We start from the raw sequence: 24,532 nt of genomic DNA, 5'->3' as shown, positions 1-24,532 counted from the left end.
TTCACTTATAATTAGAGCTGGGGAATGTTTTCATTTCTTTTTTTTCTGAAGAATGCGTATTTTGGCTGAACAAAACTATTCATGACTTTGTTCCTGGAAGTGGAGTTGGGTCTCATGAGTGAGTGAAAGCAGGGGCTGAGAGTGAGGATTCCTGTATTCTATTCCCGGTCCTGGGAGTGGAGTGGGATGCACTGAATGAGAGAAGGTAGAGGTGGATTCCTAGATTCCAAAGCCAGGAGAGCCCATTGTGATCATCTAGTCTGACCTCCTGTATAACACAGGCCATGGAACTTCTCCAAAATAATTCCCAGAACAGATCTTTTAGAAAAACATCCAATCTTGATTTACAAGTTGTCAGTGATGGAGACTCCACCACAATCCTTGGTCAACAATTCCAAACATTTGTTGCCGGGTGTGAATATTGCATCATGGTTTGTAGACTTTAGGATCTAATATAACTTCTTAAAATCTATAGCTGAAATGCCAATCTTTATGCCAGTTCCTGATCTGAAATTTTAAATGCTGCTCAAGCTCCTATGGTGATTACAAACCCACAGTTTTGCAGAGCTTATGAAACATGTGAAGCAATTCTGAAAGGTTTCTAAAGCATTAAAGTGTTCATGTGGTGAATTTCATGCTTTAAAAAGGTTACAAATGCAGAGACATGGATTCCCTAAACCAATAACGCACATCCAAAGTCAGAGGACAAATCTTAAAGTACCTTTAAAAAAAGCCTAAGGAATTCCCAAGAAAGAAATTTGTTAAACTTATATTACAGTAACAAATATGCATTAACCACTTGATGGGGGGGGGACCTAAAAAATGTATGTGAAAAATTAAGGAAAACTACAAAGAATGGAAATCTTGGAAAAACAAAGTTAAAATAACTACAACGAAAACAAACCCAGGAAAGGATGGAATTGCAAAGTCAAGGTACTCAAACAAACATCCTCAACTAAATCATGGGACAGTTATGCCCGCACAATATTCATTTTCAACATAGACAGCATAAGCTGTGTTAGTCTAACCCCTGGTACTCTGTACCTTACTCAGTATACTAGTCAATGCATCGCCCATCACGTGTGTGTATGCAAACTATACTATCAGAGGCTGTTCTCCTTAATGAGAGGAATGCAAACATCTCACCTTTTACATATTAACACACACTGAAAACCCATCCAGCCCCATCCCAATTTACCAATCTCATTCCCTTCTGCCAGGCAGCAAGAATTTTACCATTTCAAATTCTTAATATAAAACAGTGGATCTGTGGATATCTTAAGCCGCATATACCCTCAGACTTGTTCTCTATATTCTGATACACATACTATGCTACAACTATGTAGATGAATACCTATAAATAGGCAAAAAGAAAAGGAGTACTTGTGGCACCTTAGAGACTAACCAATTTATTTGAGCATGAGCTTTCGTGAGCTACAGCTCACTTCATCGGTGCCACAAGTACTCCTTTTCTTTTTGCGAGTACAGACTAACACGGCTGTTACTCTGAAACCTATAAATAGGCATAATTCCTGGGGGGAAATGCCAAGGGATAAGGGATTTCAGACACTGACTAGCTGTAAATCTGTGGTGCTTATGACAGATATGGATCTACCTCTACATGGAAGCCGAGTCAGGATGTGGGAACATAAGAGTCCCAGGGTGTTTGAGTTACTTCAGTTCTGTATTTCCATGTTTCCCCTACTTTTAAAAAATTATTAACCTTAACTCTGAAAGTCCTTTTCTAATAGATGCATTTATTATTATTTGTTACAATCTAGGACATTGAGGTTTCTTTCCCTTAAGTAAAGCTGGTTGGAAACTTTACATCCACATTTTTTTAATGAAAAGTGGGGGAAATATATTGACAAAAAATGGTTGTGAAGAGTTTCATGTTTTTCAACCAACTACCTTCAAGATTCAAATAGAGAATCACTACCAACTCCTTAATGGAGTTTTATTTGGCCTGGAAATTCAATAGACACAAATCAGAGCTCTTCTCTTATTCCAGTGTCTATCAGAGAGTTCCCTTCTCGCTTATTGAACAGCCACCTCCATCTCCCTTAATTCTACACTAAGCCAATGTTATTTCCCTCTCTGTTACCCATCGCTCATTATGGATCTGATGACGACAAATTACAGCCCTGAATAGGGAGCATCATGGAGTCTCACTAACCCAGGGCATGGCACCCACTAGGAAGTACACTCCACCCTGCAGTCAGCCAATTCCATTATACTGTGCAAGGCTCTGGTCCCACCTCCATTGTCTCTTTTTCAAAGGCATATGTAGGCACTAATCCTAGGCTTGGACTGTGACTGACCCCTGTGCATGGGGCAGAGAAAGCTCCTTGCACCCTCATCCAGTATGGACCCTCAAAGGTGCTGGTCACAGTCTGGCTATCTGGCTTTGAATTCCCCTCCAGCCCAAACAGCCAAGTGTCATATCTGCTGTCACACATCTCTCATAAGAGATCTAAGTTTTCTGCTGTTCCACACAGCCTGCTGTCGTACCTATTACCTATCTGATGCTTTGTACACAAGGATTCCTTTCCATCTTTTGTTTCTCTGCACCAACAGGTTCTGTCACACCAAAAGTGAACCCAGTGCTGTAATGTGGGAGAGGAGACAGGAAGGGGAGCAAGTAAGAGAGGAATTTCCAGAGGATGAACTGTGCTCAGATGCAGGGAAGGGCTGTGAGCCTGGTCTAGTTCAACAACTTCCACCCCACCATTAACCTCAGCCTGGACCAGTCCACACAAGAGATCCACTTCCTGGACACTACAGTGCAAATAAGCGATGGTCACATAAACACCATCCTATACCGGAAACATACTGACCACTATACTTACCGACATGCCTCCAGCTTTCATCCAGACCACATCACACAATCCATTGTCTACAGCCAAGCCCTAAGATACAACCGCATTTGCTCCAACCCCTCAGACAGAGACAAACACCTACAAGAGCTCTATCAAGCATTCTTACAACTACAGTATGCACCTGCTGGAGTGAAGAAACAGATTGATAGAGCCAGAAGGGTACCCAGAAGTCACCTGCTACAGGACAGGCCCAACAAAGAAAATAACAGAACACGACTAGCCATCACCTACAGCCCCCAACTAAAACCTCTCCAGCGCATCATCAAGGATCTACAACCTATCCTGGAAGACGATCCCTCACTCTCTCAGACTTTGGGAGACAGGCCAGTCCTCGCTTACAGACAGCCCCCAAACCTGAAGCAAATACTCACCAGCAAGTACACACCACACAACAGAAACACTAGCCCAGGAACCTATCCCTGCAACAAACCCTGTTGCCAACTCTGTCCGCATATCTATTCAAGGGACACCATCATAGGCCCTAACCACATCAGCAACACCATCAGGGGCTCATTCACCTGCACATCTACCAATGTGATATATGTCATGTGCCAGCAATGCCCCTCTGCCATGTACATTGGCCAAACTAAACAGTCTCTATGCAAAAGAATAAATGGACACAAATCTGACATCAAGAACTGTAACATTCAAAAACCAGAAGGAGAGCACTTCAATCTCCTTGGACACTCAATAAACAGACTTAAAAGTAGCCATTCTTCAACAAAAAACCCTTCAAAAACAGACTTCAACGAGAAACCACAGAACTGGAATTAATTTGCAAACTTGACACCATCAAATTAGGACTGAATAAAGACTGGGAGCTGCTGGGTCACTATAAAAAGTAATTTTCCCAGTGTTGATATTCACCCCTTCTTGTCAACTGTTGTGAATGGGCCACATCCACCCTGATTGAATTGGCCTCATTAGCACTGACCCCCCCCCCACTTGGTAAGACAACTCCCAGCTTTTCATGTGCTGTATATTTATACCTACCTACTGTATTTTTCACTCCATGCATCTGATGAAGTGGGTTATAGCCCATGAAAGCTTATGTCCAAAAACATTTGTTAGTCTCTAAGGTGCCACAAGGACTCCTCGTTGTTTTTGCCAATACAGACCAACAGGGCTGCCCTTCTGAAACCTGGTCTAGTTCAGTAATCAGTGTGATTGTTTTCCTGCTGTGATTCAGGCTCTTGGGTCAGGAATCACAGCTGTGCTAAGAAGGTTTTAGTTTTGGATCAAGGGTCTTTAAATATCTAGGGCCAGATTCTCAGTTGGTATAAGTCAGTGTAACTCCACTCAAGTCAATGGAGCTACATCAGTTTAGAGGCTAAATTTTGATCTGCTGTAATTTCCCCTCTGTTTATTTCTGTTTCTAGGAAGCTTATCTGACTCCTCTCCCTCACTCACTTTTTTCTGTCTTTCACTGAAAGTTTAAGGAGAGTTCAAGTTATCTTTGTTTCTATTACTATTTTTCTGGGGCCAGAAGGAATGTTGCCATGATCCAGCATGGAATTACAAGCAGGAGTTTCCCTTCCAGGAAAGGAAACAACCACTATCATCATTGCTACACACCCCTACAATCTGAAGACAAGCATTTGTACACAAATGCACCTACATAGTACAGGATAGAGCACATCTAAACAGGTAGTCACACACACAGCATGTAGATGCACATACATATACAAGTACACCATGCATAACTAGGCACATATACAAACAGCTTGCACACACACACTTACATACATACAGTATGCAGTTAGGGAGATGTCACTGAACTAGTACATCCATTGCTCTGACTGAATCTCCCCATTTCTAAGTGGGCCGCAAGCACAGTGTTGTAGCAATGTAATGAACAGAGAAGCATGGACAAGTGGCTGGACTTTACCTCCCATAGTTGTCAAAGGACCATGTCTTCCAGGTCAGAAGACAGACTTTAAAATAACAGTGCATGTGAGCCCTTGCTTTGTTCCACCCTCCTTCCAGCCTTTGTTTGCATGATGTGTCCTCCCTGCATAAGAGGCTGAAAATCCCCAGTTTTCATGCCTTCCTGAGTTTCCCCTGAAAACAGAATTCCTCTCCAGTTAGCCTGACCTGTTCCATTGTACTTTAAAGATTCCCTCTACTTCCCCAATTTTCATGCCTAAAAATCTGTTCCTTTCATTTCAAGGCATCCCCAACTGGCACTCTCCCTCAACTGCTTAACCTTCAGTGCCGGTAGCAGTGCCTGGTACCATGCACCCCAAGGTGGACATCATATCCAGAGACAGGCTGCTATTTAGTAAGGGAGCTTGAATCCTCCTCCAACAGTTTTCAAGGATCACTTGGTGCTGTCCTGGCCTGGGACTAGTAGAGTGGTCTAATGAAACCACAAACCTGTCTTTGTGATGGGTAGCACAAAAGAGACTGAGGGGCTAATAAAAGGAAGGCTATCCACAATAGGAAGGAGAAGGGGTTACCTCATCTCACCCCACTCATAGTATGTTCACCTCCGCATAGACGAAGTGAAGGAAAGAGACACCTAAATGCCTGGATGCCTCAGACGTCAGAGAAAGGACTTATCTCTGTGAGAAAGTTACACTGGTTTAATCTCAGGTGCTAAAACTTGTTCTCAAGCGACTTAAGCAAAACTGAAATAAGCCACTCAAACTGAAATAAGAGGTTTGCACTGATTTAAGGAAACTTGTTTTAATTCCCACATTAAGTTAAACCAGTGAAACTTTCTTGTTTAGACAAACCCAAAGACAGCACGAAAAGCTCCCTGGCTGCTACCAGCAGAAGGTTACTAAGAAATTAAAGTTGATAGGAGATACCTAGTAACAGCACATCCTTAATTCCAATACTGCTCTCATGTTGCACAAGTCAAAAGTGACTAGACAGGTTACTCTGAAACTCTTCCCCCAAGAAAACTTCTCTCGCCTAAGATGAAGCTTGAAAAATCCCATCCCATAACAATCGCACAGCAGACAATAGAAAGGGCTGAAAACAGGTGTTTGAACAGAAGAGTTCTCACAACCTTAGCTGTAGAGTGGTGGCCATAACCAGTAAGCCACCACTCGCTTCTCCAGCACTAAAAATCACTGTGTGGTGCATGGTATAGTCATGAACAATCAGTGTGTTAGAAATGGGAGGCTCCGCTAGGGCATATGTTTGTCTATAATTCTGTTGACAGGGCATTTAAGCTTTCTATCAAGAGAGCGCATCAGCACCCAGTCTTCCTTAGGGGATTGGCCTTCATGGAATTCCAAGGGGAAACCTGCTAAAAGGGAGGATTCAGAACAACATGGATGATGTAAAACTAGGCTCTTTTCTAGGCAATCATTCTCTGTCTGGTTTCCCCTTGCCCTCCCCAGCAGTGTTTTGGGGCTATAGCCTCCACTTTGGCCGCTGAAGAGGCAGCATAGGTCTCTTCCCCCCACGGTCTGGCTAACGCATCTCCCCAGCAACACCCTGGTTTGGGCTTCTTTCCTCCATATGATTTTCTGGGCTTTTTTGTAGGTTTTTGGTCCCCCCTCTTCCCTCAATAAGCACCAGCACTTTGAAAGTTTGACCCAGCAGAAGAGAGGGACACTGGTATAGCCCATTCAGGGCACAGCCCACAAGGAATGTGCATTTCACCAGGCAGAAAGCAGAAGATCAGTGTGGGGCTGGAGCTATCGTCACTGCCAGGGCTTAGGGCAGTTAAATCCAGCAGGAAACAAATGGCCATGAACAGCCTGATCCTGCTTCTATGGAAGTCATCAGCAAAACTCCCCTTGACTCCCTCAGGAGCAGGCCCTAAAAGAAATGAGTGCTGAGTCTCAGGATCTTCCTTCTCCAAGGCAGATTATGCCCTTTTGAAGCCCATAAAACCAGCTAAGGGGGTTAAACCTCTCTGTGCCCCTGTCACTTCTTGGACAATTGAGAATATTTTTGGCATATGGCAGGTCAGAGCTTGCAAACTATATATTTGTTTTCCTTTAGCTCCTTACTTGTGCCCTCTAAAACACATCTTCCTTATCCACCTCTTTCGAGGACAGCCACCCTTCAAATGATGTGCCCGCCAACAGCCACTATAAGAAAACCTAAGTATAATCTCATCACAGACAACAGTTTGAAAACCACTCCACCAAAAGCGGAGACTGAAACAAGAGTCAATGGCTCTGAATCAGACCCTGGGCAACCAAAGAACCAGGGGCTCTCCAAAGAAGAGGGAAACAGACAGCAGCTCTGCTTACAAGGGGTGTGCCAACTTCTAGTGTCTTCCCAATGGGAACAACACAGCCAGAAACAACACATATGGATGGCCCGGCCCAGGCTTTGTAAGCAGAAGTCTCCATAAATGCTGAAACCTGCTCCCAAGCTGCTGGCCTGGAATGGCCCCACGCAAATAAAAATGCAACATCCTTTTAGCACTTAGCCAGAGCTAGCAAAGACCTACGCCAGCCCCTGCAGGAGCTAGACAATAGCCCCCCCAGGGGAAGGCAGATCAGGTACTAGACTGAGGGTAAGCAGCACTACTTCGCTTGACAGCAGCCCCAGCCACCAGGCGCCGTCCCCAGTTGCATTCCTGGCAGTGTCCCCGGCACCGCGTGAATGCGGGGCGCCTTGGCAGGCGCCCGGAGCCTTTTCCTTCCAGGCTCTCGTGGCGCGGCGCGGCAGTGTTAGCAATGAACCTGCGAAGAGGCAGCTCCCCACCCTGCTCTCCTGGCAGCTCCCCTCCTACCCTGCTCGGGTCCCTCCTGCGGCCGCTCGGCACCGGAACAGGGACTCCCTGCGAAACTCAGCCTGAGCACCGCGGCGCGTGGGGACCCAGCTTCGCACCCCGAACCGCTCCCGTCTACACCGCATCGCCCCGAGCTGTGCCCTGCCCCCAGCCCAGCCTCTCCCTGGAGACACCTCTCCTTCCGGGGCCAGTGGAAGGGGCGCTCTTCATTTCACCTCCCTCAGCCGCAGCCCTTCTCAAACTCCCCCCCCCCCCCAGGCATTTCAGTAGCTAGCCATCAGGAGGGTGAGAGGGACTCGGTCTGTGCGGCCAGGGGGTGAAAAAGAAGTTACTCCACTCACCCAGCGTGGAGAGCCGCAGCAGCAGCAGCTGGAGAGGGCTGGCCAGGTGCGGGAGACAAGCCATGGCTCTGCTGGGTCCCGGGGGCTTCTCCCCGCGCTGACCGCTCTCTCCAGCTCCACAGAAGCTCTGCTGTTAAGGCTGGGGCTCTTGCTGGCTTATAGAAGGATTCCCACCCCCTGCTCAAGAAGGTTCTCATGGGTCCTAAAACCCTCACGGTTCCCCTCACCCCAGTACGTTCAGCTACTGCGTGGGGCAGCGAATCCAAGAAGCAGCGCTCACATCAGTTATTAACGCACCCCTGAATACATTTTGTAAACACTAGCATGCCGTTGGAAGAGCTGGATTCAGTGTCTTTTTAGGTGTTTCCCCTCTCCTAATCGGTCTCATTCTGCAGTTGCCTTGATGGAACTGCTCCATTCCCCTCACCCCAACGCGCACACAGTTTGTGGACCAAATTCAGGTGATATGTAAGGTGAGTGTAAAATAGATTCCCCTAGGCATGAGTCTCCTCTGGCTGACACTGGTATGCTAGGGGAATCAGATCTCCTTACACTAATTTAGATTTCCTTACACTCAGCTAGACTTCCCTAGATCCACTTACACCCATTTACATCTAATTTGGGTTAGATAGAGCAGGAGGTACAGGTTACAGTAGGGTGTATGTTGCTTTAGCTTCCACCTTCTGATAACTTCTTGTTTCCCTCTGGCTCCTCATGCGTGAGTTACATCAATTTACACTCCCTTAGATACTCATATTCAGAAAAAAGAAAAGGAGTACTTGTGGCACCTTAGAGACTAACCAATTTATTTGAGCATGAGCTTTCCGATGAAGTGAGCTGTAGCTCACGAAAGCTCATGCTCAAATAAATTGGTTAGTCTCTAAGGTGCCACAAGTCCTCCTGTTCTTTTTGCGAATACAGACTAACACGGCTGTTACTCTGAAACTTATATTCAGAGGGACCTAATTCAGAGGGATGAAATCATAGAAATGTAGAGCTGGAAGGGACCTCAAGAGATCCTCTAGTCCAGCCCCTTGCACTGAGGCAGGACCAAGTAAACCAAAACCATCCCCGACAGCTGTTTGTCTAACCTGTTCTTAAAAGCCTCCAATGATATGGATGTCTATGTGTAAAAGGCAGATACGAGTTACACAGTGGTAAGTGGGTGTGAGTCTAAACTAACGTTAAGGGAGTCTAAGCTGAACACCATACATGTTGAAGGGGGTGGAGGAAAGCAAAGTTTACATCACTTTAGACTTCCTCTAAACCAGCTGTGTCAAACTTCAGTGGAGAGCCTTCAGTTCCATCTTTAAATCATGATCGATGGAGTGAGTTATAAATGCAAAACTCCATAACCCCCTCAATCCACACAATCTTCCACTGATGTCAATGGGAAGCTTGCACAAATCCCAGGTAGATCTGGTCTTAACACAGCTGCTATTGTTACTCCAACTGATGCAAAGGTAGGGATAAGGGAACCTCAAAAGATTCCCAGCACCTGCATACTTCTCACAAGATTCTCTCCCCCCCCATAGGAGAATTTAGAGAACAGGATTGTTATGTAATTACAACCAGTTCTCTCATCTCTATACAAATCTCTCCCTCACTGGATTAACAGCAGTTAACGAGAGAAAGGATGATCCAATGGGAAGAGCACTCACCTGGGACTTTGGAAACCCTGGATCAATTCCTTGTTTGCTACAGGCTTCCTGTATGACTTCAGGCAAGTTGCTTAGCCTCTCTGTCTCAGGTCCCCCACCTGTAAAATGGGATAACAGCAGGGCTCAACTACCCAGGGGTGCTATAGTGATTAATATATTAAAGATTGTGAGGGGCTGAGATAATCTGGTAATGGGGGCCTGTGGAAGAGTAGACTCACTGCAGGTGTGCCCCCTCATGACTAGGTGGGGCATAGCAGTGGTGTCTTCTCTAGCACCCGCTGCTGATAGTCGCTGTGGTGGTGCACCTCTTCTAGTTCCAATTTAATCCTCCAGCCAGGTGACGTTTTAGTCCTATGCCGTCCAGTGTAATAAAAAGACCAACAAATAATCCCCAAACAAAAGAGCCTTCTTCAGCTAGTTCTCAACCCATCCTTGAGGCTCAGTCTTCAGCCCCATACTCAGCTCATAGTCCTTATGTAAAGCTAGTATGCCCCTTCCTCAGGCTGGTTCTAGAACCTTGTCCCACCCTGTGCTCTGGGCTCCATCTTGGGCACCCCGTATTAAGCAGCTAGGTCTGCTCCTTGAGATACATTGCTGTTTTTGTGGGCCACTTCCTACCTCTGAGTCCCTGGGGCTGCTTCCTTGCAACCTGTACTTAACACAGCCTCCTCTGATTCCCTGTTAGGCTTTTCCCTAGGTCCTCCCAGCTCCTTTCTTACTAGGACACTGCCCCTCTGTGCCTTGCCTCCTTTCCAGGGCCCACGCCAGGGATTAATTCCATCCCTATAGCCTTCTTCAGCTAGCCTTCCCCCCACAGAGAGGGCTCTCCCTAGCTCCTGGGTTTCTCTATCTTAGATCCATCTACTGGACTCCCCAGATGCTCTCACTTCTTTCTTTTATGAAGAAGATCCAGTTCCTCCTCAGGTGGGCCTAATAACAAATCAAGCCTGAAATACTCTCCAGGTGCAGCCAGGTGGGGTCACTGAGCTGTCAGACTTTTGTTAAACCTTGTTCACCTGTGTAGGGTAGACATCCCATCATAGCGACATGTAAGTAACCAAAATAATTAGATAGCCCTAAAGACTGAAATCCTCTTATGTTCAGAAATAGCAATAGCTTTTTCTTATCACCCCATCTTTAATGTAAGGGGACTACTTCGGGGTATGAGGGAACAGTTTGTTCCTCATGACACATTCATAAAGTAGATTTGAATCAGTACTTAGGTTTAACACCCTTTATATCAGATGTTACAAGAACATTACTTAGACACTTGTTCCCCCACAAAAGAGCTTTGATAAGGTGTGAGGTAAAGTTGCTGCTGCCCCACACTCACTCCCTGCCTTCTACATCACAATGATGTAAAAGTTAAAAAACAAAACAAAACAACAACCCTCAAATATAGCAAACCAGGAAATACAGAATTAAGATTCCCTTCTCCCAGGGTGACCACACTACCATAATTGTACCGCAGAGGAAGACCACAAGGAGCTCCTTTTTCTCCCCCTACTGCAAGTGCTCCTAGTGCAAGACGCAAGAGGTATGCTAGGACAGAGAGAGGGCATTTCAGGGGTGGGAAGGAGTGTGGCTGGCACTGTCTGCACACAGCTGTCCACGGATCCTGTGATGTCAATGGGACTACTCACGTGTAAAATTAAGCAGCTTCATAAGTGTTTGCAGGAGTGAGGCCTTCAGGGCTGATTCATCACTGTGTTCCTCCAGTTTCATACAGATATAATTCCAGCCATACTGCGTTCATCAGTTTTATGCCGGTGTAACTCCCTGAGTGAGGTTGCAATGACTGAAACTCATAGGCTTGTCACTGTACTTTTAAAAAGCTGTAACAGATTCATAATTTTCCTTCCCTCCAGATGTCTCCCAAAGGCCAAGGATTTAGTCTCAAATTATTTGCTTAGATTTAATAATAAACTGGAAGGTTGGTTTGTGTATTGACAGACCTACAGTGTTCTGTTTAACTACAAATGGGTTTTATGATGCAATTAAAAAAATAAAGAAACGAGAGCGAGAGAGAGCACACTAGGTCATGGAAACAAAACCTCCTGTTTTTTTCGTTGTTAGTGAGAACTTCAATAACAGAGAAAGCAGCAGTGAGGTAGTTGTGTGTCTTGATTCCTGGCCTCTTAGGGGTCGAGGCATTCCAGGCCCATGACCCAGCTTCTGGGCTCTTTGATGTGACCTCTGTTAAGTAGGGATTCAGATATTTTAGTACTTTATTTATCCCATTATCTGAGCAACTTGCCCTAGATCAGAAGTGTCCAACCTCTGGACCAAAGGCCCCTTGGAGTCCTCAAGGCTCTTAATTGTGACCCTTAAGGGAGACTGTGTTAAGAAGAAAATTTGCATTTGATTACAAAGGGAATGAAGTACAAAGCAACCTCTGAGCTGCTGTTCTGAGCCTACAGTTTGGAGTTAGGAACCCAAGTTAGGAGCTGCTTTTAGGCTCCCAGTTCAATTTCACAAGTACTTAGGAGAGAGAAGGAGCTAGAGAGGGTGCAGGGTGGGGTGAGAAAGGCAGCTTGAGGTGAGCTGTGGTTCCTTAGCACATTGAAATAATATGTGGGGCTACTGGCTGATAAGGTTGGACTCACTGCCCTACATTGTCAGTCACAAGGCACAAATTACTCCAGAGAGACTGGGAACAGAAAGTACCTCAGGAGATGGGAAGACTGTTCCAAAAATCCACAAGAAGCTTCTCCATGGACAAAGACAGGCAGATAGTGATGATGATAAAAGCCAAGTCCCTTCAAGCAGGTGACAGACACAGCCTCTGCTTATCTTCAACTTCCCAGCATCTGTCTGTCTCTCTCATTAGTAAAAGAACTGAGAACATGACTGACTGCTACACGAGGATACAAGAGACATCTGTTCTCTCTTGCAGTCAGCAGCTGGAGATCCTGGAGCAGGAGAAGGAAGGGACTCTACAATGACGGCAGCGAGAAGGTGCATTGGTCCAGTAGTTGGGGGAAGATAATGTGTGTAGGTGAGCTTCATAGTCTTGCTGCTCTGGATTGTAACATGAGGCTGAGTGTTGAGTACTGCTGGTCAAAGGAAAAACAGCAGACACTTGGCACTTCTAACAAGAGAGGTAGCAACCATCTGATGTCATGGCTGAATTCCAGGGAGAATTCCTCCGTTGACATTTCTCTTTATTCTTGGCGAATTGGGAGGCAACTGGCCACTTTTACCCCAAGGTAAAGTACAGGTAAGATCATTATCATTCAATATGGCCTACTTGCCTGGAGGCTAAGCATGTGATCTTGTCATCAGGCAGACGTAGGACAGACTTTTACCAATTATTGCAGGTGTTTATGCATACTGATCAGAATCTATTATTTGACAGGAAAGGGCATAGGGAGGAGTCAACCCTTTGCTGGCCTGTTACCATCTCTGTCCCTAGAGCAAGACATCTGTTAGACAGTAAGACTTGAGTGTTAATACAGGGTCATCAGGCAACCCACTCATTGCTTAAGCATGAGGAAATTTATACTATTATAGGGATTTCCTTTCTGAATGAGACACCCATATATGGAAGAGTTGTGTTCTCCTTTGTTGTTTCTTTCACCCGTTCCCTTCTTTATCTATTCATCTTAGATACTTATATGGCCCCCATTAACATAGCATTTGAGCATATTCATTTGTCTTCACAACACTCCACTAAAGTAGAGAAATACTATTATCCCTGCCCCTTTTTTTAAACAGAGGGGGAATGGAGGCAGAGAGAGACTAAAGGTATGTCTACACTGTATGCATGCTCGTGCCCTGGACCATGTGCATGCAGGAGCAAGCCAGGCAAACCCACCTTAGAGTCCACATTTGCTGTGCAGGGCATGCATAGAACCCTATTTATCCACATCCACACTGCTACTCTAGGGACACGAGCTGAGCACTACCATTTTAGGGAGCATATCGCAGGTTCTTTGCATCAGATGCAGATACTCTAGGAACCAGTTTGTGGTGGTGTGTTATGGGTAATATGTTTCTGTCATTCCTGGACCCCTGTGAAGAAGAGAGATTTTCCCTGCCTTCACATTTAGTAGTGGCTCTTCCAGATGAGGTCCCTCCTCATTTCTGTCTGTTCAACAGTGGGTCAAAGCCATGGATCTATTGGATGAGGAGCTCCTTCTCCTTCTTGAGAGTAAAATGTTTATGCAGTGGGGTAGGTGCTAGGTGAGATGCTGGATAGCATTTCAGGAGCAGTTTTTGACACACTGAAGGCAGCAAGACTTGGGGGGTGAAGAGAGTTCAGTCATAACAGATTGCACAAGCTTGAGGAATGCTGCTGTTGCCATGTGGAATCCCCTTTGGGTTTACCTTTGCTTCTGGTGCAGGAGAACTAGCATGGGGTGGTGGGATCACATAGTACGGCAGTCTTGGGATGGTCAGCAGTTGCTCCAGAACTTCTGCATGACCCACATGGATCTATGGGAGGAACTTGCAACAACACTCCAGTGCAAAAACAGTCCATTGAAAGAAGCTTTATCGGTACAAAAGTGGGCTGCTATTGCCCTGTGGAAGCTGGCTACCCCAGCCAGCTACATGTCTGCAGTGAACCATTTTGGTGTTGGCAAGTCAACTGTTGGGGGTGTGGTAGCGGAGGTTTGTGATTAACACTGGGGTTTACCCCTGTGGGCCTAAGAAATGTGCCTGAAATAAGAGCTGGCTTTCAGAAGATCGGGTTCCCAAACTGTGGTGGGGCCACTGATGGCACTCAAGTGCCCATGGTTTGCCTGCCAGATGGGGCAAGTGAGTACATGAACCACAAAGGGTACTATTCCATTGTTCTTCAGGGCTTTGGTCAAGCACAGAGGCAGGTTCATGATCACTAACGTTGGCAGTATAGGAAAGACACATGATGCCAGGGTTCTGAGGCGATCTGGCTTGTACCTGAAGGAGAAAGCAGGGACCTTCTTCCCAGGGCCGACTCTAGGCACCAGCAAAACAAGGAGGTGCTTGGGGCGGCACATTTCTAGGGGTGGCATTCCGGCACCGGCCATGCTGCCCCTAGAAATGTGCCCCCGCCGCCCCAGCTCGCCTCTGCTTCACCTCCGCCTGCTCCCCTCAGCACGCCGCCGCTGCTCCGCTTCTCCCCCTTCCGCCCCGGCTTGCTGTGCGCCAAACAGCTGTTTCGCGTGGCAAGCCTGGGAGGGAGGAGAAGCCGAGCAGCGGTGCGCTCAGGGGAGGCAGTGGTGGTGGAGTGGAGGTGAGTGGGGCGGGGAGAGGTTCCTCTATCCGCCCCCCCCCCCGTTACTTCCTGCACTCCCCCTCCCCACCCTCACGCACCTCCGCTCCGCCTGCTCCCCTGAACGCGCTGCCCCTCCCTCGCCTGAGAGGGAGGGGGGAGAAGCTGAGCGGCGGCGTGTTCAGGGGAGCAGGTGGAGTGGAGGTGAGCTGGGGTGGAGGGTTGCGGGGGCGGAAATTCGGCACTCCCGGGGGAAGAGGCGCGGCTGGGGATGTGGGGAAGGGGTTGGGAAGGGGTGGAATTGGGGCAGAGCTGGGGGCAGCACGAAAAAAAGTGGGGGCGGCCAAACATTTTTTTGCTTGGGGCGGCAAAAATCCTAGAGCCGGCCCTGCTTCTTCCACATAAATTATACTGTTACGAACAGTGAATCTGTGCCAACTGTTATCCTGGAGGACCTCACACATCTCTTGGCTCATGAAAGCGTACCCTAACATCAGGGTTCAATTTTGTTGAAAACAGGGGGTGCTACTACCCCTGAAATGGATCTTTACTGCCTCCTAGCAGAGCATATTTCTGTCATACCAGTGAAAAAGGTCCACATTTTTTCAATGTATTTTCATGTATTTTCAATGAACAGTAGTTTATTGAGAAGGAATTACACAAGCAATAAAGGATTATATCAAGCACATAACTCCTATGTTAGACATTAAGAGCTATACATTCCCCTTAAAGAGTCTCTCTTTCACAAACATACACAAACAGGCCCTGCATAGCCTCACACAGTTCCTGCTTGGCAAACTGGTGGTTACCAATTTTGTAGAGCAGTGGTTCTCAAAGCTGGTCCGCCACTTGTTCAGGGAAAGCCCCTGGCCTGCCGGACCAGTTTGTTTACCTGCCGCGTCCGCAGGTTCGGCCAATCACAGCTCCCACTGGCCGCGGTTTGCCACTCCAGGCCAATGGGGGCTGCAGGAAGCGGCACAGGCCAAGGGACGAGCCCGTGGAGCAGAGTTTTGGCTACTCTGTTTAGCAGCATTGCTTCTTTAAGCATTAATTAAGGAAGCCCAACAGTAATTTAATTTGCTTGATCTGTATACTCTTTTTCCTCAGAGGAGTCAGATGTCTTAAAAGCATGCGCAGTGGGTGTGTAGTTACTCATTTTTACCTAATTAATATTTTTAGGAGGAGACTGCAGAGTGGTGCCAACTGAACATTACCCCACATTCACTCATAGAATCATAGAATATCAGGGTTGGAAGGGACCCCAGAAGGTCATCTAGTCCAACCCCCTGCTCAAAGCAGGACCAATTCCCAGTTAAATCATCCCAGCCAGGGCTTTGTCAAGCCTGACCTTAAAAACCTCTAAGGAAGGAGATTCTACCACCTCCCTAGGTAACGCATTCCAGTGTTTCACCACCCTCTTAGTGAAAAAGTTTTTCCTAATATCCCATCTAAACCTCCCCCACTGCAACTTGAGACCATTACTCCTCGTTCTGTCATCTGCTACCATTGAGAACAGTCTAGAGCCATCCTCTTTGGAACCCCCTTTCAGGTAGTTGAAAGCAGCTATCAAATCCCCCCTCATTCTTCTCTTCTGCAGGCTAAACAATCCCAGCTCCCTCAGCCTCTCCTCATAACTCATGTGTTCCAGTCCCCTAATCATTTTTGTTGCCCTTCGCTGGACTCTCTCCAATTTATCCACATCCTTCTTGAAGTGTGGGGCCCAAAACTGGACACAGTACTCCAGATGAGGCCTCACCAATGTCAAATAGAGGGGAACGATCACGTCCCTCGATCTGCTCGCTATGCCCCTACTTATACATCCCAAAATGCCATTGGCCTTCTTGGCAACAAGGGCACACTGCTGACTCATATCCAGCTTCTCGTCCACTGTCACCCCTAGGTCCTTTTCCGCAGAACTGCTGCCTAGCCATTCGGTCCCTAGTCTGTAGCTGTGCATTGGGTTCTTCCGTCCTAAGTGCAGGACCCTGCACTTATCCTTATTGAACCTCATCAGATTCCTTTTGGCCCAATCTTCCAATTGGTCTAGGTCCTTCTGTATCCTATCCCTCCCCTCCAGCGTATCTACCACTCCTCCCAGTTTAGTATCATCCGCAAATTTGCTGAGAGTGCAATCCACACCATCCTCCAGATCATTTATGAAGATATTGAATAAAACCGGCCCCAGGACCGACCCTTGGGGCACTCCACTTGATACCGGCTGCCAACTAGACATGGAGCCATTGATCACTACCCGTTGAGCCCGACAATCTAGCCAGCTTTCTACCCACCTTATAGTGCATTCATCCAGCCCATACTTTCTTAACTTGCTGACAAGAATACTATGGGAGACCGTATCAAAAGCTTTTCTAAAGTCAAGAAACAATACATCCACTGCTTTCCCTTCATCCACAGAACCAGTAATCTCATCATAAAAGGCGATTAGATTAGTCAGGCATGACCTTCCCTTGGTGAATCCATGCTGGCTGTTCCTGATCACTTTCCTCTCATGCAAGTGCTTCAGGATTGATTCTTTGAGGACCTGCTCCATGATTTTTCCAGGGACTGAGGTGAGGCTGACTGGCCTGTAGTTCCCAGGATCTTCCTTCTTCCCTTTTTTAAAGATTGGCACTACATTAGCCTTTTTCCAGTCATCCGGGACTTCCCCGGTTCGCCACGAGTTTTCAAAGATAATGGCCAGTGGCTCTGCAATCACAGCCGCCAATTCCTTCAGCACTCTCGGATGCAACTCGTCCGGCCCCATGGACTTGTGCACGTCCAGCTTTTCTAAATAGTCCCTAACCGCCTCTATCTCCACAGAGGGCTGGCCATCTCTTCCGCATTTTGTGATGCCCAGCGCAGCAGTCTGGGAGCTGACCTTGTTAGTGAAAACAGAGGCAATGTCTAACACGGCTGCTACTCTGAAACCTGTCACATTCCCTGAGTATCTTTTATGGCCTCAAAGAGAATGACAGATTCTGTTACCATACAGTAGCAGATTTTCCCATCTTCCACATTCTTCCTTTTTATCATCCCCTTTACCGGGTTTAGCAACTTGATATTCCTTTATTGAGTTGTGGAGAGTTTTGTACTGGAAAATCAGTTGTCTGGATAGAAATTTCTTTTATTCCCTTTTACTTTGCTTTCTTGTAGCCTTTTTTTCTCCCTTTGATCCTAGTGAAATAAATGCTGCTAGAGTAAACATTAACAGGGAAACAACTCTAACATGACTTTTATACAGGACTTTTTGCAGAGGTCGGCTTCAAGTTGTTGCCTACAATAAGGTTTACTCTGGCGAGGACTTTGATCTATCCCAATACTGGAATTTAGACTTTCCAAAAGCTTTTTTAAAAACTTTCCCCTCCTCAGAGAATTAAGCTTGGAGGCTGCTTTCGGATTTTGAGATTTTCCTATACTGATAGTATATCTAAAGCAAGAAGCCTACTACACATCCAGTGAGGCCACTGGGTAATTAAGGTCTCCTTAGTACCTTGGAACACTCAAGAAGAATAAAGTCAATATAGAAGAATGAAAGAAATTTGCATTCATCTTTACAGTTAAGAAATTATAGTAAAGATTAGTTTACTAGAATTCTTTGAGAGGATTAACAAGGATATAGAACGCGTATTGAAGGTTTTTAGGGAAGGTGATCTGTTATAGGATAAGAAAGTCCTTTATGAATCAATAACTGGTTAAAAGATAAGAGACAAAAGGCAAGAATAACTGGTTAGTTTTTAGAATGGAGAGAGGTAAAGAGTGGTGTTTTCAGAGGTCTGTACTGGGAAAAGGCAATACTGTTAAATGATCTATAAAAAAGAAAACAAACAATGAAGTGGCAAAAATTTGCGGATGATACAAAACATCAAGATAGTCAAGTCCAAAACAGACTTTAAACAGTTGCAAAGGGATCTTACAAAACTGGGTGACTAAGCTGATAAATTCAATGTTGACAAATGCAAAGTAATGTACGTTGGAACAACATAATTCCACCTATACACAGAAAAGAATGGGGTCTAAATTAGCTGCCAACCCCCCCCCCAAAAAAAGAGGTTCTGGAATCATTGTGTATATAGATCCCTAAAAACATTCACCTAATGTGCAAAAGCCATATCTGAAAAGAAAAGCACAGGAAAAAAAAGCAACACAAAAATAATCAGGGGTCTGGAACAACTTTATATAAGAAAAGATTAACAAGACGGGGACTCTCCAACTTGGAAAAGAGAAAACTAAAGGGGGAATACAGTAGAGGTCTATGAAATCCTGACTGTTGTTGAGAACGTAAATAAGAAAGTGTTATTTACTTCTTTTTTATAACACAAGAACTAGGGGTTACCAATTAAGATCGCTAAGCAGCAGGTATTAAATAAAAGGAAGAGATAAATTAATAGAGGCTATTAGCCAAGAGGGGCAGGGATGGTGCCCCTGGCTTCTGTTTGCCAGAAGCTGGGAATGGGCTGCAATGATTACTTGATCATTGCCTGTTCTGTTCATTTTCTCTGACACACCTGGCATTGGTCATTGTTAAAAGACACGGTGCTGGCCTAGATGGACCTTTAGTTTGACTCAGCCTGTTTTTATACTTGTGCCCCTAAGAAGGGTGCTCATTGTACTGAAATGTAGGTAATTTAACAATCTTCTGGCTTCTTCTTCAGATGGAATCCTGTAGCACAGACAGGTCTAGTAATCACATCGTCAACAAGCCATAGCAAATTTCACAGCATACTTCTTGCTTCCATAAATGTATAGATTAACCTGAAAAAACATAAGCAAACAAAACAAAAACAAAAACACACAAGGCCTCTGACTGGACCTGGTTAGTACATACTGTGCATTCATTTCTGAAAATTGTTATATTTAGTACCTTGGCAAGTATCATTGGATTTGATCAGAATGTTTTTACACATCTCCATCTGGAGTGGTTACTAAAACTGCCACGGGATTGGCCATATACTTAACTGTTAACTGGAAAGGGTTTTCTTTATATAGGGTTTATTTTACAAAGGTTTCACCAATTTTAAGCATCACTGTATTTTCTATTTTTCATCGCTATTTTAATTGTTTCTTTGGCTCTTCCTTTTGTTTGTGCTGATTTCTCTGTCCAAATGTTTTCCAATGTTTGCATCAAATTTGCTACCCAGATCTTCTTCTGTACCTGATCAGGCATTTGTTTCTTTGGTGTTAACAGGAACTCAGGAGTTCTTATCATTTAGCCTGTTAGTAATTCAAAGAGGTTAATAACATAGCAAAGAAACAATTAACAAATAAATTCAGTACAGAGAACCATTTAGCCCTGGCCACTGCTCTGGCCATTATAGTTGCAAGGTTGGCTACAAGGGTAAATTTACAATTATATTTTTATAATATAATCATGGGATGTCATTTGGCATCCGATTTCTGTACAAGCCAGATTGGAGAGTTGCAGAGGCTTTGACACTTTACTACTACCCCTTGTGCTTTTAGATCCTGTAACCGTAGGCGCCGACTCCGTGGGTGCTCTGGGGCTGGAACACCCGTCAGGAGAAACTGGTGGGTGCTCTGCTCCTCCCCCCGCCCCAGCTCACCTCTACCCCCGCTCCGCCTCCTTCGCGAGCATGCCGCATGCCTGCTTTTTCCCTCTTCCTCCCAGCGTTTGCAGTCGCGAAACAGCTGGGAGGGAGGGGGGAGAAGGGGGCACGCAGCATGCTCCGGGGAGGAGGCGGGGCTGGGATTTGGGGAGAGGTCCAATAGGGGCGGGGAAGGGGAGGAGTTGGGGTGGGGACTTTGGGGGAAGGGTTGGGATGGGGGCGGGGCCGGGGGGCACGAGCACCCACCAACGCCATGAGAACTTGGTGCCTATGCCTGCAATAGATTTTTTTAATGTGGGGAACAGTTTCTGCTGGATAGGAATACTGAGGAGCTGGCTTTACACATTTTTCCCCACTATCTTTATCGCCCGCCTTTTCTTCCGAGCCCAACCCATGAGCAATTCCCATAGCCACTTATGGTGTGGCACACCTGCCATAGCTTTCCAGGCCCCACTTTCTTAACCCTTCTGAAACCACCTGCTTCTTTGCAGTCTCTTTCTTCACAACCAGCCTTTCCGCCACATGAAGCATTCGCCTTTCCAGTTGTACCACATCTACTTTTAATATAGCTTTTCCAGTTATGCTTTTACAAATCACTGTATTTATTTAAAATTTAGTTTGATCTACTACCCACGGCCGGTGTTTTAATACTTAAAGTTGCCTTTGCTCCTGTATGAATTAATGCCAGCAACCATTATATGTTTCCTTCTGTCCCCTCTTCCATGCAAGATTTACCAGTTGTGTGGGGCTGTAATTGGGCTACTAACATTTACCTCTGGGGGCAGGGGTTGCTAAGGGCAAGGCATTTTTACTGAAATGTGGAGCCACCCTGACAGGGAGCTGCCAATTTCATCTGAGCCAGTTCCGGGGATAACAAGCCATAAGAATTCACCAGCCAGTCATCTGTACCTGTTCCCACGGTCTCAACAGCCTTAACTCCTGGTTGCAGCATTGACTGTGATCTAGTCCTTGCCATCAAATCACTTACAGCTGCTAGCAAAGTCTCCAGAGGTTGCCCATCCAAACGGGCCATGTCTGCCCCTCTTTCCTGAGGCTGAGCCCATACCTCTGCTCGCAATGATCCCCCACTAAACATGCCACATCTCCTACCATACCGTCCTCGGCCTTATCCTATTTCATTGCAACTACCACATCCCATATCCATGTGGTTGGAGCCATTATAGCCTGCTTGATTGCTGTAGGGAGCCTCACTAATCACTTTCCGAGAAGAACTACCTGCTCCACTTACTACCCTTTCTGCCTCCCGAGCTACTTTAATCCATTCAACCTGATCTAAATTCATCCAGGATCCAATGAACAACTTAATAGGTTTCCTTAAACCATCATAGATTAAATCCGTCAGCTGTTTCTCCTCAATTTCAGCCAGAGAGCATACCAACAACAACCTAGTACAATAAGCCATAACAGATTCTCCTTCCTTCTGATGTATCAACAAAGCTGTCCTTTTCAATTCAGAGGGGGTAAGAAAGTATCGGGCTGCCTTCTGGATAACACAGTATCTGTCACCTTTGTTTAACTTTGCCTCAATTTCTGCCAACAAAGCCATTCCTTCTGTAGGGCCAGCACAAGTTATTACCAGTTCTCTTAAATATTCAAGATCTAAATGTTTTCTAACCATGTATTCCAACAGCCAAGACAAACATGTTCTCTTAGTCAAAAAGAATCTATTTGTTTAGCCAGCGCCTGATTTTTAGTTTTGGTCAGAGGACAATTTATTTCCTTTTGTATTTGCCATGAAGGCTGAGGCATTTTTGCTATCACTACTGGCTGGGCTGCTGGAGGCCCTGGAAGGGGCTCCTCTTCCTCTTCCACCTGTACATTTATGGGATAAAGCTGTTATCTGCAGAGCCTCGGTTACATTTTGTGCTACAGCAGTTTGCAAGTCACGTTTGAAGTTTGCAAGTCACGTTTCAGGCTTTCATTCTGCAATTTTAGTTTTTCCAATTCCTGTTCCAAACTTTCTTGCACAACATCTCGCTGACGTTCCAAAACATCTTGCTCCTTTACAAGCTTATCTACAGCACAATACATAGCACAGATGACATGTGCTGCTGTTTGGGCTTTCTCGGGAGTGTAACCCTTTTGATACAGCAACAGCAAGCTGTCCAAAACTTTCTCATGCAGCATGGGGACTGCATCAGCCAGACATGGATCAGACCCCAAGCTTTTAAACACCTGTCTTAACAAACACTCATCAACCACACCCAGAGGCTTTGGGGTGTCCCCCTCATCCTCCGGTTCGATGAACCTTCCCAGCCTACATTTGCAAAACATCATTGACTCCAAGAATGGCCAAAACAACCCTGCTCACCCATATACTTTCCTCTCTTCATACTGTAACTAAATCCGGCCCCTGAGCTAGAATTAATATAAGTCAGAATTGATTCAGAACAATATTTAAATTAGTCGGTTAACACCAATGATTCAGGATACCAAGTTCTTAACAGGCAACCAGTTCATAAACAGTTTGATTCAGTTTAAAGACCTATTCACTTAGACACGACTGCAAACCATCCTCTGCTTCCAAATGTTGACAACAGGGAGCGCTACTACTCCTGAAATGGATCTTTACTGGCTTCCGGCAGAGCAGATTACCATCATATTAGTGAAAAAAAGTCCACAGTAATTATTTTCAATGCACAGCAGTTTATTGAGAAGGAATTACACAAGCAGTAAAGGGTTATATCAAGCACATAACTCCTAAGTTAGACATTAAGAGCTATAAATTAAGAGCTATACATTCCCCTTAATGAGTCTCTCTTTCACAAACTTACACAAACAGGCCCTGCATTAGCCTCATGCAGTTCCTGCTTGGCAAACAGAGAAGGTGGTTACCAATTTTATAGGTTTCAGAGTAACAGCCGTGTTAGTCTGTATTCGCAAAAAGAAAAGGAGTCCTTGTGGCACCTTAGAGACTAACCAATTTATTTGAGCATAAGCTTTCGTGAGCTACAGCTCACTTCATCGGATGCATACTGTGGAAAGTGTAGAAGATCTTTTTATATACACACAAAGCATGAAAAAATACCTCCTCCCACCCCACTCTCCTGCTGCTAATAGCTTATCTAAAGTGATCACTCTCCTTACAGTGTGTATGATAATCAAGTTGGGCCATTTCCAGCACAAATCCGGGGTGAGAAAACCTGGATTTGTGCTGGAAATGGCCCAACTTGATTATCATACACACTGTAAGGAGAGTGATCACTTTAGATAAGCTATTAGCAGCAGGAGAGTGGGGTGGGAGGAGGTATTTTTTCATGCTTTGTGTGTATATAAAAAGATCTTCTACACTTTCCACAGTATGCATCCGATAAATTGAGCTGTAGCTCACGAAAGCTTATGCTCAAATAAATTGGTTAGTCTCTAAGGTGCCACAAGGACTCCTTTTCTTTTTACCAATTTTATAGACTACTTCGCCTCTCCAGGTCTGGTCTCCTCAGCCCTCTGGTCTGTCTCGGATTCCCTGGAGGCGAGGCCTTGGCTGCCTTGAGACCCCTGTGGTTCACAGTTCTACTCGAGCCCATGGAGCAGAGTTTTGGCTACTCTGTTTAGCAGCATTGCTTCTTTAAGCATTAATTAAGGAAGCCCAACTGTAATTTAATTTGCTTGATCTGTATACTCTTTTTCCTCAAAGGAGTCACATGTCTTAAAAGCATGCACACTGGGCGTGTAGTTACTCATTTTTACCTAATTAATATTTTTAGGAGGAGACTGCAGAGGGGTGCCAACTGAACATTACCCCACATTCACTCCCTTATCAATCATTCACTTCAGCCCCCTGAGTGATGTCCTTTAACAGGGTCGAGATGCCCCGGTCAGCCCATGCACTGCTCAGGATATTCTACACATGTTGTTTGCTTTCAAGTGGACATATTTGCTGACCCAAAGATCAGCATTGATCATACACGCAGCATGGAGCCAGTCAGTTTCACCTCTGGCATCGGCCTGATGCTAAGAGAAGGATTCTGCTCCCAGAATCCTCTTTCGCAGTTCAGTCATGTCAAGCCATGTTCTCACACCATTCATTCAGTATGGCCACACCAATTTGTCACCATCCCAACAAATTTCAGCTCCGCAGCTGTAGATGGTAGTGGAGTGCACCTTTGGTAGGCTGAAGGCTAGATGGCATTGCCTACAAATCCATCTGGGTGCCAGTGTGGCCTATGC

At 45.6% G+C, this 24,532-nt stretch overlaps 1 protein-coding gene across 1 annotated transcript in view; it reads right to left on the bottom strand.

Moving 5' to 3' along the window:
• Positions 1-8,033, bottom strand: part of LTK (leukocyte receptor tyrosine kinase) — a 167,558-nt gene extending 159,525 nt beyond the window's left edge. The window contains exon 1 of the mRNA XM_073348710.1: positions 7,926-8,033. Coding sequence (XP_073204811.1) covers positions 7,926-7,989 — 64 coding nt within the window. The 5' untranslated portion in view covers positions 7,990-8,033. The remainder of the gene's footprint in view (positions 1-7,925) is intronic.
• Positions 8,034-24,532: the final 16,499 nt, after the last annotated feature.

The sequence above is a fragment of the Lepidochelys kempii genome, chromosome 6 (assembly GCF_965140265.1).
Source record: "Lepidochelys kempii isolate rLepKem1 chromosome 6, rLepKem1.hap2, whole genome shotgun sequence".
In the NCBI taxonomy this organism is placed as follows: domain Eukaryota; kingdom Metazoa; phylum Chordata; order Testudines; family Cheloniidae; genus Lepidochelys; species Lepidochelys kempii.
Note: the sequence above shows the minus strand (reverse complement) of the source record. Positions and strands in the feature narration are given on the sequence as shown.